The 19,448-nt window shown below is 38.6% G+C and overlaps 1 protein-coding gene and 1 long non-coding RNA gene across 2 annotated transcripts; one reads left to right on the top strand and one right to left on the bottom strand.

The window, feature by feature from the left end:
• The first annotated feature begins 1,590 nt into the window (after positions 1-1,590).
• On the top strand, positions 1,591-3,131 carry CDR1 (cerebellar degeneration-related protein 1, 34kDa). Its single transcript, XM_014528820.1, is given in 2 exon segments — positions 1,591-1,602; positions 2,376-3,131. Coding segments are annotated over 2 exon segments (552 nt in total). The 3' UTR covers positions 2,916-3,131.
• An 8,736-nt stretch (positions 3,132-11,867) lies between these two features.
• LOC106723816 lies at positions 11,868-19,086 on the bottom strand. Its single transcript, XR_001359546.1, has 2 exons — positions 18,844-19,086; positions 11,868-13,076 (listed from the first exon to the last, which is right to left on the bottom strand). It is a non-coding gene; the product is annotated as an uncharacterized LOC106723816 (long non-coding RNA).
• Between the last annotated feature and the right edge of the window lie 362 nt (positions 19,087-19,448).

The raw sequence follows: 19,448 nt of genomic DNA, 5'->3' as shown, positions 1-19,448 counted from the left end.
AGCTGGCCAACCTCCTGCACCCCCCTCCGGCCCCGATCATGCACTGGTGGGGTCCCTCAGCCTGGCCTGCACCCTCTCCCAATTCAGGACCCCTCGGGTGAGGTCGGAGAGCCAGTTTTGGCCCGATCCTGCAGGCCAAGTTGAGGGACCCCACTGGTGCACAAATTCGTGCACTGGGCCTCTAGTATTATATAACTTAAATAGACCATAAATTTTTAATGGAGTAATATTCCATCATATGGAAATAGCACATTTACTTAATTATGCCCTTAAAATTAGACCTGTAGGTTTTTCTGTTTTTAACTATACCAGATAACTAAGTGAGGAACATCTTTGTGAATGAGCTATCCACATTTCAGATATTTCCCTTGAGTAAATTCATTGAAGTGAAAATACTAAGTCAAAGAGTACAAAACATTTTTGTATCTCTTGATATATATTGTCAAAACTGTACTTATTATATATTTAAGCCAAAAATAGCGGGGGGGGGGGGGGGGGGGGGGAGTCAAAATACATGGATTCTATGCCCATATTTAGTACTTGCTTCTTAACCTCTGATTAGATTAAAGCTGATGTAAACACATACATCTTATTTAAGTCACAAGGTTATTGTGATAATCAAATGAGAATATAGATCTTTCGGTCACCATAAATGTTACTTCCTCAGGAATGTTTTTGTTAACTTTCCAGATTCTCACAGCATCCTATATTATTTGAACATTGTCTGTTTCCCCCAGGTGACTTTGTTTAATCAAAATATGCCTAGTACACAGTTGGTACTCAATAAATATTTGTTGAACAAATTGATGAATGCATGAATGAATGAATAAAGTGACAACACTTTGTAAACTAAATCATTAGACATTTTTAAGGTATTATTATTTTTATTATTAATTTGTATTACCATGTAGATAATTCTAAATCTTTAGAGATTTCTTGCCTAATCAAAATTCCATTATGTGGCTTTAATGCTTGTAATGCCAACCAGAGGTAGGGGTAGCTCCTTATAGGAGCTGAGGCTTGGAAAACCAAGTAGTTAGTTCTCTATATCAGCATGCTGGGAGTTAAGGAGTTGTAGTCACCATTAGTCAGTCACAAGGCAGTGATAGGAATCCAAGAGGTCAGTGATATTTGAAGCAGGTGGATCCTGGAGGTCAGAAACAAAGTAATGGTAAATGGTCTAGATAGTAAGATGACAAGCTGGAAAATGGTCAGAGATAAGGAATTAAGGTAGATGAGAGAGTAAATCCCATGCATCAGTACTCAAAGCATGGAGTTATGAATATGATTCTAAATCAAAGGGTACTTGAACTCAGTGCTCTCATAGTATTTCTACCCAAATTGAAAATGGTATGAAGAAGTGTTTGTGCCTAGTCCCATAGACATGAGCAAGGGATTGATAGTAGCTGGTTAAGGAATAAGATCTATGAATACAAACACATAGGTTCTGATAGTGACAAGATACAGTAAGACCATTTGTATATAAGGTTTTATAATAGTCTACATATAAAATGAGAACAATTAAGCTTTGAATCTCATAATTCTCATCTTGATTTTCAACAGCAGATTTATAATATGGTGGTGAGAATCATGGACTTGAAAGTAGGCTAGTTGGGTTCAAATTCTAGCTCAATCATTTATTAGTTGTGTCCTTTGGACAATTACATCACCTTTGTGTGCCAGTTTCCTCATCTGTAAAACAGGGATGATAGTACCTACCCTCAATGGGTTCTTGGGAAAATTAAGTAAGTTGATGTATATAAAGACCTTAGAACAGTGCCTGGATATAGTATATGTTACATTGAGTGTTATTATTATTATTATTATTAGTCACATAAGGCCAAACAAAAATTGATGTTATAAAAATGGATAAATACACTGTATGTTTTCCACTGTATGTTAACTTTAGCTAAAATAATAAACAGTCTCTCAATATTTTTCATTAAAATAAGAACTGCACTTGCACCTAAACATAGTTGACTATATAAAAATTATAAGCATTAGTAAAGTAGCAAAATTTATCACAGCAATCCCATACGTGTGTTTATTCTATAGAAGGTGTTTTATGAACATATTTAAAAGTTATAAAGAATAAATACACATTTCCTAATAGCAAAAACCACTATTTCTGAAGCTAGTTCTACTAGAAGCAGGAATATTTGAGTTGGAAGACTTGTCTGTGGAAAGATCTGAACATAGACTTGGGAAGACTAATTTAGAAAAGTCTGGACCTGGGGAAAGGTTGGAAGACCTGAACTATGGAACACGTTAGAATACCTGGATATCGTAGACACAGGAAGACCTGAATGTTAGAAGACCGGTACACTGGAGACGGAAGACGTGGATTTTGAGCCCATTGTTGGAAAACTGGGTAGTTTTCGGAAGACGTGGAGATGTTGGAAGACATGGAGTTGCTGGCAGATGTGGAGATGCTGGCAGACGTGGAGATGCTGGCAGACGTGGAGATGCTGGCAGATGTGGAGATGCTGGCAGACGTGGAGATGCTGGAAGATGTGGAGATTCTGGAAGACATGGAGATGCTGGAAGACGAGCAGATGCTGGAAGCCCTGGAGATGCTGGAAGACCTGGAGGTGTAGGAAGACATGAATTTTCTGGAAGACGTCACTTTGTTGGAAGACGTGGGTATGCTGGAAGCTATAAATTTGATGGAAGATACAGCTTTGTTGGAAGACCAGGGTTTGCTGGAAGCTGTGGATTTTCTGGAAGCCGTGGATTTGATGGAAGACGTGGATAGCCTGGAAGACCTGGAACTGATTGGAAGATATTGATTTCCTGGAAGCCATGACTTTTCTGGAAGACATGGATTTTCAGGAAGACCCGAATTGTCCGGAAGATCTTGACTGTTTGGAAGATGTAGATTTGCTGGAAGACCTGGAGGTTACTGGAAGACGTAGATCTCAAGGAAGACATACATTTGCGGAAGACCAAGATTAAGTGGAAGACGTGGCTTTATCGGAAGACTTTGATTTGGTGGAAGTCATAGATTGGTTGGAAGACCTAGATTTTTCTGGAAGATGTGGATTGTGTGGAAGACCTTGAAATCATTGGAAGACACTGATTTTTCTGGAAGACGTGGATTTTCCTGGAAGATATGAATTTTGTGGAAGACCTATAATTGCTGGAAGACTGGATTTACTGGAAGGTGTGGATTGTCTGGAAGACGTGGTTTGTTTGGAAGACGTGAATTGTCTGGAAGACGTGGATTCTCTGGAAGACTGGGATTAGCTGGAAGACCTTGATGTTGTTGGAAGACTTGGAGTTACTGGAAGACCTGGAGTTGTTGGAAGACCTTGACACTGGCGCCATTGGAAACCCTGGACATTGGAGACATTGGAAGCATAGGATGTTGGAGACATTGGAAGCCTTGGATTTTGAGGATATTTAGTTATTCTGGATATTGGAGACTTTGGAGGCCCTGAATGTTGGAATTCATAGATATTAGAAGCCCTGAGCACTAGAGACATTGCAAGTCCTGGACTTGGGGGGTCCTAAACATTGGAAGGTATTGGCAATAGAAGATTTAGACATTTAGCAATTCTAAAATCAGGAACCCTGGATATTGGGAGACATTGGAAAATCTGAATATTGGCATACTCAAGTTAAAAGACATAGAATTTGAAAGATGTAATTTTAATGATGCTGTAAGTCGAAGATATTGAAAGCCCTGGATATTAAGAGACCTAGATTTTAAGAGATCAGGATGTTAAGAGACATAGTCACTTAGATATTGGGGATATTTTAACACCTGAATGATGAAGGAGCAGGTTCTAGAAGATATTGAAAAACTTGGGCATTGGATAATCTGCTAATTTTATAAGACATTATAAAATCAGAATTTAGGAGACATTAAAAGTTGTAGGAACTAAATAATGTAAGTGCTGCACTTGGATACAGTGAAATATATGAGCTCTAGAAGACTGGTATATAGGAGGGACTAGATAACTGGAAATATAGTAAAACTGGAAGTTATAATTCTGGACTCTAAAAGATAAGACCTATAACTTAAAGATTTATTGTTGGAGATTTTAGAGGACCTAGATTTTTAATGATCCTAATATTGAGAAGATTAGAAAACACTGACTGGCATTGGAGATGTTGTAGGTGAAAGAGTGAAAAGATATGGATGTGGTAATATTTAGAATATCTGGCAACTGGAGATGTTGGAAGCTCTGGAGTTCAGAAGACCTGATGTTAGAGACACTGAAGAATTGAAAAATCTAATCATAGATATATTGTAAGGTCATGTTGAAGATTGTCAATGTTGAAAGACTTTCGTATTAGAATCTGATATTACTTTTAAAAAAATGTCATAAGGCTATTGTAATAAACTTTATGATTATGTCATTTCTTTCACTATGAACCACAGGGAAAGGCCATTCTAGAAAGGTGACAACGAAGAAGCAGGGAAATTCAAGTTAAAACATATAGTTTGGCCCAGCAAGTGTGGCTCAGTAGTTGAGCTTTGGCCTATGAACCAGGAGGTCACAGTTTGATTCCTGGTCAAGGAATATATCTGGGTTGCAGGCTTGATCCCCAATGTGGGGTGTGCAGGAGGCAGCCAATTAATGATTCTTTCTCATCACTGCCGTTTCTATCTCTCTCCCTCTCCCTTTCTCTCTGAAATCAATAAGAATATATTTTTTAAAAACATAGTTTGAATGGACTGGAACCTATCTTAGTCTCTATTGACTGGCCTTCTGGGTATGTACTGGTTGACAAGATGGAAATGAAGAATTATCAAAGAATAAGCAATATCAAGACTAGGGAAACTACTTGGTTTTAGATAAGGGGTCAGAAAACATTCCCTATAAAGGATCAGATAGTAAATATTTAAGGTTTTGCAAGCCGTATGGTTTGTGTTGGAACTACTCAACTCTGACATTGTCATACAACTATAGACAATACATAAATGAGTGGACATGGCTTTATTTTTGAAAAAACAGGGGTGGGGGCTAGATTTGGCCCAAAATCTTTTGTTTGCCAGGCCCAGCTCTAGATGCCAAATCTAGGGTATGGTAAACTTAAGTATATCCCAGGCTAGCAATCACATGCAAGAGAATGGATAGAACAATTTGAAGCCCAATGGTAAATAAATATACTATGTATGTGATGATACTCAGGAGATGAGTCTGGTGAGAACCTAAGAATGGAGTTTAGATTTCCACTTAATTTTTTCAGGAGTCCTAACAAGGTGATTTATATACAGAGCCAAAATTAAGTGGGTAGTATTCAGAGCCCCAGACAAAAGGGCTAGGGTTCAATGAGGATGACCTAATTTAGTAGGCTGAAAGCTTAAGAAGAAAATTAAAGAAACTCACCCCTACAGATTGAGGTCATCTTGCCAGGACTAAGCGTCCCTCTCCTAAAGAGAGAGAATAGCTAGCCCAGGGCAGACAAGAAGTTAGTGGCAAACCCCTCTCTCTAAGTTCCATGTTCTTATCAGATGGCACTCATCATATTACTACCAATTAATCAAGAGTTAATGCTAAGTATTTTCAATGATGGAGAACAAGAAGGAGACTACACCTTGGTAGGCATATCTCAGGTACTCCAGCTTATCACCCAGAGCATAAGTGATAAGCTTAAGAGATCAGGGTTGACCTGTAGGAAGAAGATCCTTAGTACTTAGCCAGATAGGGCTGAGGCACACAGGAACTATCATATATACTGCATGAAAGAGAACATTGGCATACAAAACTGACTAAGGTACACTGGGACTTGGCAATGATTTAAAGGTTAAGTAGTGGAATATACAGGGGAGGTGAAAAGTAGGTTTATAATTGTGAGTACATGAGACACAGAGTTTATTCTTGTATTATTATTAACCTGCATTTTTTTCCCATATGAACAACTGTAAACCTACTTTCCCCACCCCTGTACAGACAATGGGCAGCTACTGAAGATTTTTTAACAAGGTAGTAACAGAATCAGAATTGTACAGAAGGGAAGTTAGTATATCAGCAAGTTGATAAATATCAAAGACTATTAGATATATATGCTAGAACAGCAAAAATTTCAAGTAAGAACACTTAAAGAATTGGGATGTGCATTATGAGGCCACTACAATCAACTAAGTGATAGTGGGGGATTGGATTAAGGCAGTGACAGTTCTGTGACTTAGCAGACATAGCATTAGAATAATAATAACTGCTCCTCATTCTGAATACCACTATTTTAAACTTCTTGAATGCCACCACAGAATACATGAAATACAAAGAAGTTCAGAGGATAGTTATGAGGAATTTTCCTCACCTAGTAAGATTACTTAGACATCCAATTCTCTCAAATGCAGTTGAGCCAATAACTTGTAATTTAAGCAAAGTAAGTCTTATATAGTTTTATCTTTAGAGTGATTTAATTATCTTAAAAGTGAAACCAAGTTGATGGATTATATTCTAGAGAATATGAATACTGTACATGTTAAAAAGTCATTACTTTCAATATCTAGATAAATAAATATCATGCAACAATAACCACATTGTAAATATAGCATATGGAATCACCACAGGTCAAAGAGTAACAAAGGGACAAAGGAGTTATTATTTTAGGTATTTCTCAGAAGCAAACAAATAAAAATATTAAAAATGAATTTTTATTCCTTCTCTCTTCTTAAAACCATTATGCATACCTTATTTTGAGGGAAATTTCATAAAATATTAAAATTTTGCAAAGACAGGAATAAACTATCATATTCTAGCTCTATAATGCTTATTTGTTATAATAATAATAACAGAAAAAAATTATTGTGTGCTTTCTATGTGCCAGGCACTGTACTAAGCATCTCATATAATCTCATAGCAAGCCTATAATGCAGGTATTTTTGACCCTGTTTTACAGATTAGAAACCCAAGTCTGAAATGGTTAAAAAAAAAAAACATGCTCAGTCACAAAGCTGGTAATTGGCAGGGACAGGATTGAAAACAGGTCTAATTCCAAAGCCTTAGGCCATGTGCTGGCTTCTCATGCCCCAGAGTTATCCTGCCAGGACTAAGCATCACTCACCCCAAAAGAGAGAGTCTTCAGCTCAGGGAATACAAGAAGCCAGTGGCAAAGCCATCATTCTGTCTCATGTTCTTCTCATTATTGCACTCATCATACCACTGCCAATTAATCAAGAGCCAACCCTGGATGTTTTTCATGATGGGTTAATTACATCTTAGGCTATGTGTAATAATGCCAGAAAGATGAAATGCAATGTCTCAAGCCCACTAGGTTCATATTTAATTTATCAATATTTGTTGTACACGCTAATGAAATACACTATCCTCTCATCTATTTTCTTTTTAATTTTATGGTTTCCAAGAACATATACACTTTGTTCATAGCACATCATATTTCTGAATTCTTAAACAACCAGGATACACTGACTTCAAAGCCCATTAAAAGGTAATAATACTGTGAGAAGTTCAGTGATCAATGTATTTCACAGCACAAACATGACTCACACACCCTTTTAGACTATACACACTGTAGAAGCCCTTTATTAGCATTCAGGTGATGGCAGTCATGTAATCTAATGTCCAGTTTAAAGAGCCTTCTTTGCATTTTTATTTTAAACAAACAAAAGGCTCTTTTCAAATGTAATGCCAGTTTCTAACATTTTATACAAATTTCAGTAACCTGGGCTGCCCTTTCTCCATACCCCCTTTTTGTCTTTTTGCCAGTTGTTAAATATGTCTGGAAAGGAGGGAAATTCCATGCACTTCATAATATTGAATACAAAATTTTACCTGAGCCATTCAACAGCAGAAAGATTCTTTCCACTCAAGCTCTACATAAAATATACTAAAAGAAATATCAAATTTCAATTTTGGGGACTATCCTTAACTTAAAAAAAAGAAACACCTGTTTACATGGCAGTGTTGTCATTAACTTCTATTTCTACCACTTAGCCTATACCCACTTTCACACCCTCCTGTAAATTATGCTGACTTATTCAATGCAGCCATATTTAAATGATCTATCATTTACCCTCATAAATATAGTTCTTTGATTATTTTACCTGGATATTGCCTTAAGTAAGAATTAGATTTATCCCAAAGTTTTCTTTCATTTGCCTGGGCCCTAGACAAATGTTTCCATGTATCAAGAAAATTCTAGGCATTCCTGTGAAAACTAAAATCATATAGTAGTCAGTTTCCCATGATATTAGTTTATATTCACAGTTCCTGGCTTAATTTAAAATTTGATTTCTCTAATTCTGTTCAAATTAAGAGAAAAAATGTCAATGCAGCAATCTCAATGAATGGTAAAATTATCAGGACAGCACATTTTTTAAAGGCGTAGAGAACCACTGATTATACTGGTAAAACAATCATTGACTTAGAAGCTATTCATCTCTATAAATGATTAAGACTATGACAAATTCCATGGAACCTTGAAACAGTAACCATACAGAGTTCTCTGTTTTGGTTTATGGAAGCAATAAATACATTTTGTTAAAATGTTTTAATCAAAATATCTATTCATTATTATTTTCCCCAAACCCTGTAACTCAGAAGAAAAACAGCAATTATCACATAAAAAGAAACTCACAGGAGGTACTCTCTATCTTTTCTTCTAGGAAGTTTATGCTATGTTTGTTTCCCTTTTTTTCCATGGCATCTATGTCTAATGCTCTTTTCTGGGAGGTACTAAAATGTGATAAAGCTTGAATCATAAACACAATTTTAAAAATAACAAGAACATAATACAGTAACACTACTACTTGGTCTCTATGAAAGGGCTTAGTTACTTACAAAAATCAACCAATGAGGTTGATACACCTTTCTATCCAGGTTAACAATGTCAGAGATAGAAGGACCTTAGGGACCAAGTGGTCCTATTCTCTCATTTGGCAGATAAGGTAAGAGTAGGGTGATTTGACGAAGACCATCCATTTACCTAGTGACAGAGAAGAAACTTGAAATCAAGGTTACCTAGCTACTGGGCCCATACTATTTGCATTATATTTTCTATTATAATTTTGTTTAGACTTAGAGCAGTGGTTTGCCATAATGACTATATACAAAAAAATCACTTGAGAAACTTTCAAAATATACATATGCTGGCTCAATCCATAATTCAGCATACCTAGAAACAAGTCCCCAAATTTGTATTTTTTTCAAAGGTCCCCCATCAAGATTTTGATGTGCACTCAGTGTTAAGAATAATTGTGGCTTAGAGCAAGAGTGTAACCTTCTCTGGCACTGTGACAAGTCACTAGCTCCGAAGTAACCTATAATGGATTTTCCAACTCTCATCTGCCTCTTTTGAATTTGTTAAGGAATATCTGTCATTTCAACTGTAACTATGCAAGCAAGCCCTTTAAACTTTTGTATTATTTTTTACCTTTCCTCTGATCACTTCAAACTCAGATATAGATATGCTATAATTCAGACCTCCAAGCTGCAGGGGTTGGGGGGTGGAGGATTACTGGATTTCTGACACCTTTAGGGAAGAAGTATCAATACCTTTTTCTGGAGGATATTCAACTATTCAAATCACTGGGAAGACCAGATATAAGAACAGAGAAGATAGATGACAATGAACTCTAGCAGCATCTCTTCCATGACTAGGTACCAAAGTCAAGCCAGGAATCCATTATAAATACAGACCAATCATATACAATTGCTGAAAAACAAATTAATTTATATCAAACTACTTAAAATGAGAAGGTTTGGATAGTAAGTTAGGCTTAAAGAGAATTACAATAAATTTCAGGTTCAAGAGTACAAAATCAAATTGTCCAACTAAGTAGAGTACCCCTTCCCTAGGTACTGGAATTGATTCCTAAAACCCTCATTGCAGAGGAATTTGTATTGAAAGAATTTATGAGCTTTTGGGGAAAATTGGGTCAGGGAAGGGAGTATTATTAAAGCTCAGACAATTGGTTTGTTCACTGAAATAAAACACCAGGTAAAGTGAATTTTGATGACATTTTACATTAGCAATAGTGATTATTGGGCAATTAATTTCTATTTCACGTTGATCTCAAGGTGAGGACAATCATGCATCAATGAAAATGCTAGTCATCACAGTAGTGAGAGGGAAAGAATTGAGAAAATCGGATTTTGTCTGGAGATAAGTAAGCTCTGTCTTCTCCACTTTCATCTCTGGCACGTGGATCACCACATCATCAGTTCTGATCAGATTCTGAATCCCAGAGTTCAAATATCTGCGCACAGCCTTTCTGCCTGCTGTTTGTGGAATAGGTTTGAATGACATGGCCCGATCTTTTCTGCCCTGTGGAAGCAAAGGAGAGAGACAAGACTTATTGACCTTTGTTTGAAAGTTTCTTATTACTATTTTACCGGGTTATGAGTAATTATTTAAGCCTTGCCTGGAGGTCAGTAAATATTCCACCGAAGAATCTTTCCTCTGAATCATGGAGACATTTCAATTTGTAGAGTGGCTACTTCAACATTCTTCCAGTTCTTCATAATAACCTTCACTTACCTCTTTTATCAACTTTCAATGTGATCACATCTCTGAAATTTTTCTCAAATATCTTCCAATGGTAAGACTCTAACAGTTCAGCAACATCACTTAATTCAATGTCTTCAAATCCTTCACCACCTAAAGGTTTTGCAGATGCTAAAATATTTTCAATTTCTTCTACACTGAAAGGCAACTTTCAGAATCAGTTACAACCTCATTCCAAAGTTTCTGCCAAGCTCCCTTGAGGGTTGATCATTTTATTACTCTCACTGATTCTTCTACTATCGTTAAAGTATTACAAATGCAGAAATTTTGCCAACCTTCTTTCACAGTAAGTTTTGGTGTCTCTCTTATAAGATCTGCAAGGTAATCAAACACACACTGAGTATAGTACATCATAAACATTTTTTGTACCCCCAGATGCATGGTTTGAAGTAGGGTAGTGGTAATGGGGGAGATAGAGATGACTTTATCACAAGGATCAGAATTTACTATTGTACTTTTGTCAGTGGGAGCAGTGTTCAGAATCAGCAACACTTTGAATTTAAAATATATATTTTTTGGTTTAAATATTATTTAACCTCAGGAACAAAACACTTTAAAAACCAGTACAGTAAAACCTCGATATAACAGACTAATTTGGGCAAGGGGGTGACCTTTAAAGCCAAAAATCTGTTATATAATAAAGTAGGTTTTTCAAATGCATTTGTTTAAAAAATGACAAATTAGTTAACCTGTTTTTTTTTACTTATGTAGATACATTTGTGTAATTAAAATTAAGTATGTATGAAAAGTTTAATTTCACAAAAAAGTTTTCTATATGTATTATTGTAATTTTAAATTTATACTAAATAGGTCTAGTATATGGGTGCATTCACTAGTCACCATGAGTAAACAAATGCACACAGCTGGGGCGTGGCTTAGCTTACTTTGGAACACCAGCGTCACTCATTAAAAGTGCTACAAATGGGGGCATCTGTAATACTGGCAACAATAAAGATACATTTAAAGAAAAAAACTGCTGCAGAAAGTCACACCACTTGACAGTATGTGATGCGGTGTGATCACATGCTAATCATTCACTGAACACTGTTTACCAAAAGTGACTCTTGGATTTAAATGTTTATAGTTGTAGATATGTATTATTTATTTATGTCGGTGAAATTACTACAATGTTTTTTTCAACATATAGCCTATTTGCTAAAATTTGTTAAAAATGCCAGTGAATTAATAACAAAAATCCCTGTTAATTTAATTATAAGCAAATCTTGGTTAAAAGCATTTTAAAATTGACGGGGTGTTAATTTTCACATATAACATACGGACAGGAAATTTGCCCGTAAAATCTGAAATAAAGGTCCACAAAATCAAGGATTTACTGTACAAAAAGTGTTCCTCATTCCAAATTTTATGGTTCCCCCGTCACGTAGACAGAAAAGGGTTTCTTACATTCTTTTATAAGAGGATACAGGTTTTGAAATCTGTGAAGCAACGTGGGTTTAATAGAGAGTCACCACAAACATTGGAACAAAGCAGATCTTTGAGTTTGTCTTTTCCAGTCTTGAAACCGCTGGTCTTTTTCTCATCTTTTGCAACAGATGTGCAAGTAGGCATGTACTTCCAGAACAGGACCATTTCATCAGCTTTGAATACCTGTTCCAGCAAATAGCCATTTTCCTCCATCAGTTTCTCCAGGTATTCAGGATACTCTGTAGCAGCTTCATGATCTCCTTCCTTTGCCAGTCACTTTTTTTATCATACAGACATAGAATTTCTAAAACTTACTCAACCACCCATTACTTGTGATAAATGTTATAATTTTTCATCTAGATCGAAATTTAAACTTGCATATTTTGGGGATGCTTGCTGGCAGATTATATACATAGAAAGAAAATTATTTTAGCCTTCCTATTTTAGAATCCACAAATACAAATCTCTTCACATTTTCTCTGTTTTGACATTCCAAGTTATGTGTGATTTTCGTAATTATTCCTGTGTGTCCCTCAACTCACTAGCCCTATTAGCTTTCTCATTTTTCTTCATTGTATGAATTATAGATTCATTAACATAAAAAACCCACCCTAGAGGTCTTGGTTCCATTGTTATCAAGCATTTCAACAACTCTCATTTTGTTTGCAATAGACATAACCTTTCTTGCCCTCTTCACTCGTCTTGCATTTATTTCTATCATCTACATTTTTGCTTTTTTGGTTGGATGCTATTCTTACCCAAACATATGCAAATTTACAATTATTAACTGTTTTATATCACTGAGTGGTACATAGCACTGATTTGTAATATATGAGAAGCAAATGACAACATTCACATGACAAATAAAAAGGACAAAACAGCTTTTGCATGACTACACGTGTGTGATTGACAGCTGCAGAGGGAGCAGCAGACAGAAGAACAAGGATAGAAGCAAGCAACAAAAATGTTGATCTCATCACAAGAGCTAGTCAGCAAGACAATATGATGTTGACTTGAACTTGCATATTGTCCCAAAACTCTAAAAGATGTCAACTAGGTAAACTCAAAATTTTGTATGAGAATGACTTGCAGTTCTGGAGGGATCACAGAATTCAGGAGTCAAGGTCAGGCCACCAGGCTGAGATGAGAAGCACAAATATCACCACCTAGAAGAAAGCAGACACAAACATAGGAAATGAAGGCAGGAACAGAGGCAGTCTCCATAAGTAGATTATAAGTTAGAGAGGCAACAGAAATTTGGGATAATAATAATATATGCCAAATTGCCTTTACAAAGGCTGAATCAATTTGTATGCTCACTACAGTGAATGAGAATCCTTTTCTCCCATATTCTCACCAACATGAAATATTATCAACCATTGTAATTTGTGCCAAGCAGAAGGTGAATAATAAGGTATCTCATTTTTGTTTTACTTTTCATTTCTTTAATCATTCTTCCATATGGTAGACCATTTCCATGTCTTCATCTTAAATTGTGTGTTCATATGCTTCGCCCATTTTAAATTTTTTTTCTTACTGATTTATGGGCAATATTAGCATATTAGGGAACTCTTATTTTTAATTCTCTGTTGCAAACATTATGCCAAGCCTGGCATTTACTTTTAAATTTTATTTGTCTTTTGCCATAAAAATGTTTCACATATTTATGTAGTCAAATGTTTCATACCTTGCTTTGAAAAGCTTCCCCCTCCCTAAGAAAATAAAATTATGTTCACATATTTTCTGTCAGCATTTCAACCAAAAACAAAGGTGTGTTTTTTATTACTGCTACACCTTGTGAGGATTTGTATGTACAAACAGGATTGATTGCAGCTTTTGTCATGAAAGGACATTTGGTCTTAAGGGGTTTGCTTTTATACAGCTGTGCAGAGCTTATTTTTCTTCTTCAAAAATCTTAAACACACACATATTCAAGTGGTAAGCTCAAAAAGTATGGACCATAAGAATCATTTAACACTTTAAACTGTAATACCCATAAATGGTGACCAATGGTGAGGCTTCCATGAGAAATCTTATTTTTTCAAAATTTATAAACTACCCACAATGCTTTTACTCAGGGGTCCTCAAACTTTTTAAACAGGGGGCCAGTTCACTGTCCCTCAGACCGTTGGAGGGCCGGACTATAGTTTAAAAAAAACTATGAACAAATTCCTATGCACACTGCACATATCTTATTTTGAAGTAAAAAAACAAAACGGGAACAAATACAATATTTGTATTTGCATGTGGCCCGCGGGCCGTAGTTTGAGGACCCCTGCTTTTACTAATATGATAAAGATGTCATTCTACTGACTTTTTAAAAAATATATTTTTGATTTCAGATAGGAAGGAAGAGGGAGAGAGAGGGAGAGATAGAAACATTAATGATGAGAATCATTGATCGGCTGCCTCCTGCATGCTCTCTACTGGGGATCAAGCCCAAAACCCAGGCATGTTCCCTTGACTGGAATTGAACCCGGGGCCCTTCAGTCCACAGGCCAATGCTCTATCCACTAAGCCAAACCAGCTAGGGCTCAACTGACTTTTAAGACCAAAAAGCAATAATAGAGCATTTCAAAAGTAAACCTGCATAATGCAAAATTTCAGAAACTTATTCATTCTCCTCAATCATCTCACACTGACAAAAAGTTTATCATGTACAAGGCCATGGGAATAGAAAAATGAATTGATTAAAAAAATTTTTTTTATCTCAATGAACTTAGTCTTCTAGGAAAAATAAATATAACACTGTATAAGAGTTGAAAACAGGCCCTTCTTATCCCTTATCTGAGGAATGGTATAACTTCCTAAGTCATCTGCCCGCCATTCAAGCCTATCCACCATACTGCATCCTGAGCAACCTATCTAAAATAGGGGTCTAATCCAGTACTTCCTCCACTTTAAATGACTCCCTTGAATGGCTTACTGAATAAAGTCCAATCTCAGTCTGTATGATGGTGCCTGCCTACTTTCCCATTCTTATCTTTTACTACCTCTTCCCTTGTTATCTACATGTCAGACAGTTAAGGGGCTATATCAATCATCCAGATTTCTTTAATCTTCAACACTAGTTCAAGCACCACCTCTTCCAGGAAGCTTTCTCTGCTCCTCCAGATAGCTCTGAAGCAGTGACAGGAAATCTCAGAGGCTCTTTCCCATGCTTAGTATGATTATAGCATTTTGACATTTCACTGTAGTTACATCTGTTTCCCTGTATTTTAATCATTTCTGAATGCCTTGACAGTATCTGGAACAGAATAGATCATCTATTTATATAAAAGCCTAAGTGACCATTATGACAGAATGACCAGAACGACTGGTTGCTATGATGTGCACTTACCACCAGGGGACAGATGCTCAATGCAGGAGGAGGGGGAGAGAGGCGCAGCGAGGCCTGGAGGCACACGCTATGGCCCAGGGATCCCAAGAACCGCAAGCCCAGAGCCTGCTTTCCAATAAAAATAAATTGGAAAAAATAGGGGGGGGGGTGCTGGACGCCGCCACCCTGGGAAGAACAGCTCCAGGAGGGAAAGGCCTCCCTAGGCCCCACCTGCGAGCCGACTCACCGGTGATGTACAGGAAGCACAGCCCCTCTGACTCCAAAGCTGGTGGCACTGACAGCTGCTCCCCATCCTGCTCCATGGTGGACGCAGAGCTGCCTGGCCATACTGTGTCAGCTCCAGCTTCTGGCTTCCTGACCTCCCTTTCATATACTATGTGTACTTGGGAGTGTGGCTTCGGCCTCCCAGGCCAATAGTGCCGCAGCACAGCCAGAGAGTGGCAGGACACAGCCACCAGGGCTGGCTGGGCATTGATTTGGCCGTGTGACTGACGTCCACGTGCAGTTACACTGCGTGTTTAGATTTGTAGGGAAGCAGGGCAGCCTGCTCCTGCCACCCACGTCACCTTCTAGGCTAAGAAAGGCCCACTGATCTCTGTGTTTCTCCTCCCATCCAGAATCAAAACCTCTTGGGAATGAATGATCCCAGCAATGGCCCCAACACACGCTCAGTGTCACTGTCACAGACATTCCCAGTCATTACAGCCCATTCCTCATCCCGCAGTGCCCTGCTCTACCCACTGCCACCCCTTACGTGTCATCCCCGCAGGACCACCTTCTGTTATCCTATTTGAAATGTGGGCAAGATCTCAAATGCCCCCGCTGTCCTTTTTTTTTTCCAATAGCTCCCTTGCCCTACCTTTTTCTTCCTCTAAAAACCTTGCATTTTAATAATATGTACTTGATTGATTTTAGAGAGGGAAATAGAGATAGAAACATCAATGATAATAGAGAATCATTGATCAGCTGCCTCCTGTACCTTCCAAACTGGGGATCGAAACCTCCCACAGCTCCTCCCCCTAGCCAGCAAACCTCTTATGGTCAGGTCCCTCCCCCAGCTGGCAGGCCCCAGTGGCAGCGATGGGAGGAGGAGGGGGGAAGGTGGGGAACCGCGGGGTGGCAGGGCGCCAAGGGTAGTGACGGTGTCTGGCATGCATTCCTTCCATGCCCAGCCCAGTGACTGTCACCTCCTCTTTAGACCTTCGGCCCGATCTGCCCAGCCCCAATCAGCCCTGATTGCCCACCAGGCCTAGGGATCACACCCATGCATGAATTTCATGCACTGGGCCTCTAGCTTTATTACATAAATGCTTACAGTGGACAGAGTAAGTATTGCATGCAACACTCACAAAAGGGTTATCATTTAAAATGAACCTTGAAGAATGGGTAGGATTTTCAGTGCGTGGAGAAGGGGGCAAGTGAGTGTGAGGCGAGAATTAGGTTACATGAGGCTAAAACACAGTGGGGGGGGGAGGTGTCCAAAATGGATAGTAAAAAACAAAAATTGGAAAAGTAAGCTGAGACAAATCATAGAGGGCCTGAGATACCTGTTTTATCTGGTGAGATGAAGTTCTGTTAAATTTCTCCATATTAATGAAAGGGTTTATGTTTGCAATTAATAAAAAAAGCAGGGGTTTACAATAAATCAGTTCTATTCGTGTTACTATGTCTCAACACAAACATTTCTAAGGAGAAAATTCCTATTTGTGTACTAAGTAATGTAGGAATATCATATTGATATTTATTATCACATTGTTCTTTTGTTCTTGCAATTTAATTTTTGATAACAAAGACAGTCATGAAACATCTCCCCTTTCCTTCTATGGTTTGATGGGTCACTAATCAAATAGACATCCACAAATTCTTAATAATAATCTAGTTTTTCACATTAAAATTTCATAGAAAATTGTGCATATTTCTTACTGGATCCAAGTCTTTTTTACAGCTTTGAAAATTCTCCCCCCAAAGTCTAAGTGGAGTCTATGCTGCAACAGTGCCCTCTGCTGGCTCTAGCATGGAACAGCTAAATCCTAAACGGAAGGAATGCAAAAGGCAAGGTCATCTAAGGTGCATCTCTCCTGACAGGCCTGCAATGTCTTCCCCTTTCCTGTTAAGCAGAATGATGAGCTCCTCAAAGGAATCAAACTCATCTTAGCAGGCAAGGAATATGGCAAATGTTTTGACAACTTCCATTTTTCCCTCATCTTTTGGGGAGCTGGCTACACCCAAAACTTCCAAAGATTTTAAGAAAAGGCACATTAATTTGAACAATAGTTTCCTGATCTCCTCTATTTGCTCTTTATCTTTTCTCATTTTTACTCGCCTGTGTAAGAATAAATGAAGTGTTTAGTTACTGAATGCTTTAAAGAATAACAGAAATTACGAACCTAGTGACCTAGTGGCTGGCCAAGTCCCAACCTGAAATACAAACAGGCCATCTCCTAAGCCAGGGGCTAGATGTCATTTAACCCTCTCTCTTAACCTTAAGGGTAGCAAACAACACGAAATCAGCTTACAATGACTCCTTATGATGACAACTGAAAGCAGCTTTTAGCTAACAGGAAGCACAGTGGCCTCCTGCTGGGAATTAAATGAAGTATGATGGGGGAGATGCACTGTAAATTGTGGAGTATGATCCTCATCAAAGGTGCTAGTATCATTGTAGATTCAGACTAGATTGCAATACCAAGAAATGCTCATGGCAGGCTACAGAAGAATGAGGAGTCCCCAAGTGCACAGCCACCCTTCTTTCTGCAAAGACAATTTTAAAGGCCCTTCCTGCCACTGTGGTTCCTTTAGTCAACCCAATTCTGAATAAGCTGTAATTAAGGGACCACAGCTTTCTCCTGTGCCTTATTTCTGTGGGGTTTTGGTGGTTCCAAAGCAGAGCTTTACAATCTGGGGCCCTGGGATGAGTTCTCATCTTTGGTCACTTCCAAAGTCCAAAGTCCCTATGGCCTCCGTGAGCAAAGCACTGGGCTATGCCCCTTAAGTCACAGGTGGTAAAGCAGTGGTCCCTTCTTTCCACACAGCCATGGAGTCATATATACAGAAAAAACCCAACTAATTGCCACAAAAGACCAAATGATAGGTACCACAGAGGTGGGGACTTGGGGGCCACAGAGAAAGGAGGTATTCATTTCACAGTTAATTTACAAAGCCTGGCATTAGGGTGAGGCGAAGGCAGCCAAGTCATGAGTTGGATCATTTCTTTAACATTTTTTTTCCTCATGGAATTTTTTGCATTAACTTTGAATCTTAAAGATATCACATTTAAAAATTGTATCGATTAATGAATGCCTTGGTGACCCCTTAAATTTTGCTCCCGAGGCCAATGCCTCAATAGATGTGCCTTTGTCCTGGCCCTGGTGATTTGAGTGAGGGCATAAGTGATAGACATGATTTTGCAGAAAGAGGAGTAAAAGGCAACCCGAGAAGGCACCAGGGAGCCCAAGCAGGGCCTGGAGGAGAAGGCTGGAGAGGCGTGATCTGGCGGGTCTGGCGGGCTTGCTCTGCTTGACTAGGCTAATTTGTGGCAGCCCCCGAGGAAATCCGCTTGGTTAAAGCGCAATACCAAAAGGACATAGGCTTACCTTGTTCTGGCTGCTCAGGCCCTGAAATCTCCTCTTCTAACCACCAAAGCACAATCTGCTCCCCTCTAGGGAAGATGCATCTTTTCTTTGCAATGCGCCTACTCCGAAGCGTTCTTTAGCGCAGACTTAATCAACCAGCTGCTCTCAGTGGAGACCTGCCCCTTGGAGAGGCCCCTCTAGCATCCGCCATCCCCGCTGCGCCCATTGTTCGCCAGAGGTCCACTCCCTCCGCGCAGGGCGGGCTGGTCCCCAGCTGGGATGGGAGGACTGTATGCTGTCACTTCCGACCTTGTGTCGGGACACTTCCTCAGTTACACCGTTCAAACCCCAGCCTCCGCCCCACTTGATCCCAGCCGCGGCAGCCCAAAGGCACTCTCCATTAACCATTTCAAGGCCAAACTGCTAAGAGACTCTGCAAGGGTCGGTTTGCTATTGAATAGTGGCAACAGTCGCTAATAAGCTTGATTGCTTGGGCAGGCAGCAAATTTTAAAGCTGAAAGGAATATCACATAAGGGTAGGATTTAGCATTCGTTTTCTTTCCTGAAAAGTCACCAAGCAAATTAAATGTGTTAACATTTAGTACCAGTAGTGCATCCTAACAAGT

The sequence above is a fragment of the Myotis brandtii genome, unplaced genomic scaffold (assembly GCF_000412655.1).
Source record: "Myotis brandtii unplaced genomic scaffold, ASM41265v1 scaffold654, whole genome shotgun sequence".
In the NCBI taxonomy this organism is placed as follows: domain Eukaryota; kingdom Metazoa; phylum Chordata; class Mammalia; order Chiroptera; family Vespertilionidae; genus Myotis; species Myotis brandtii.
The sequence above is the reverse complement of the archived record's forward strand: the minus strand, read 5'-3'. Positions and strand labels throughout refer to the sequence as shown.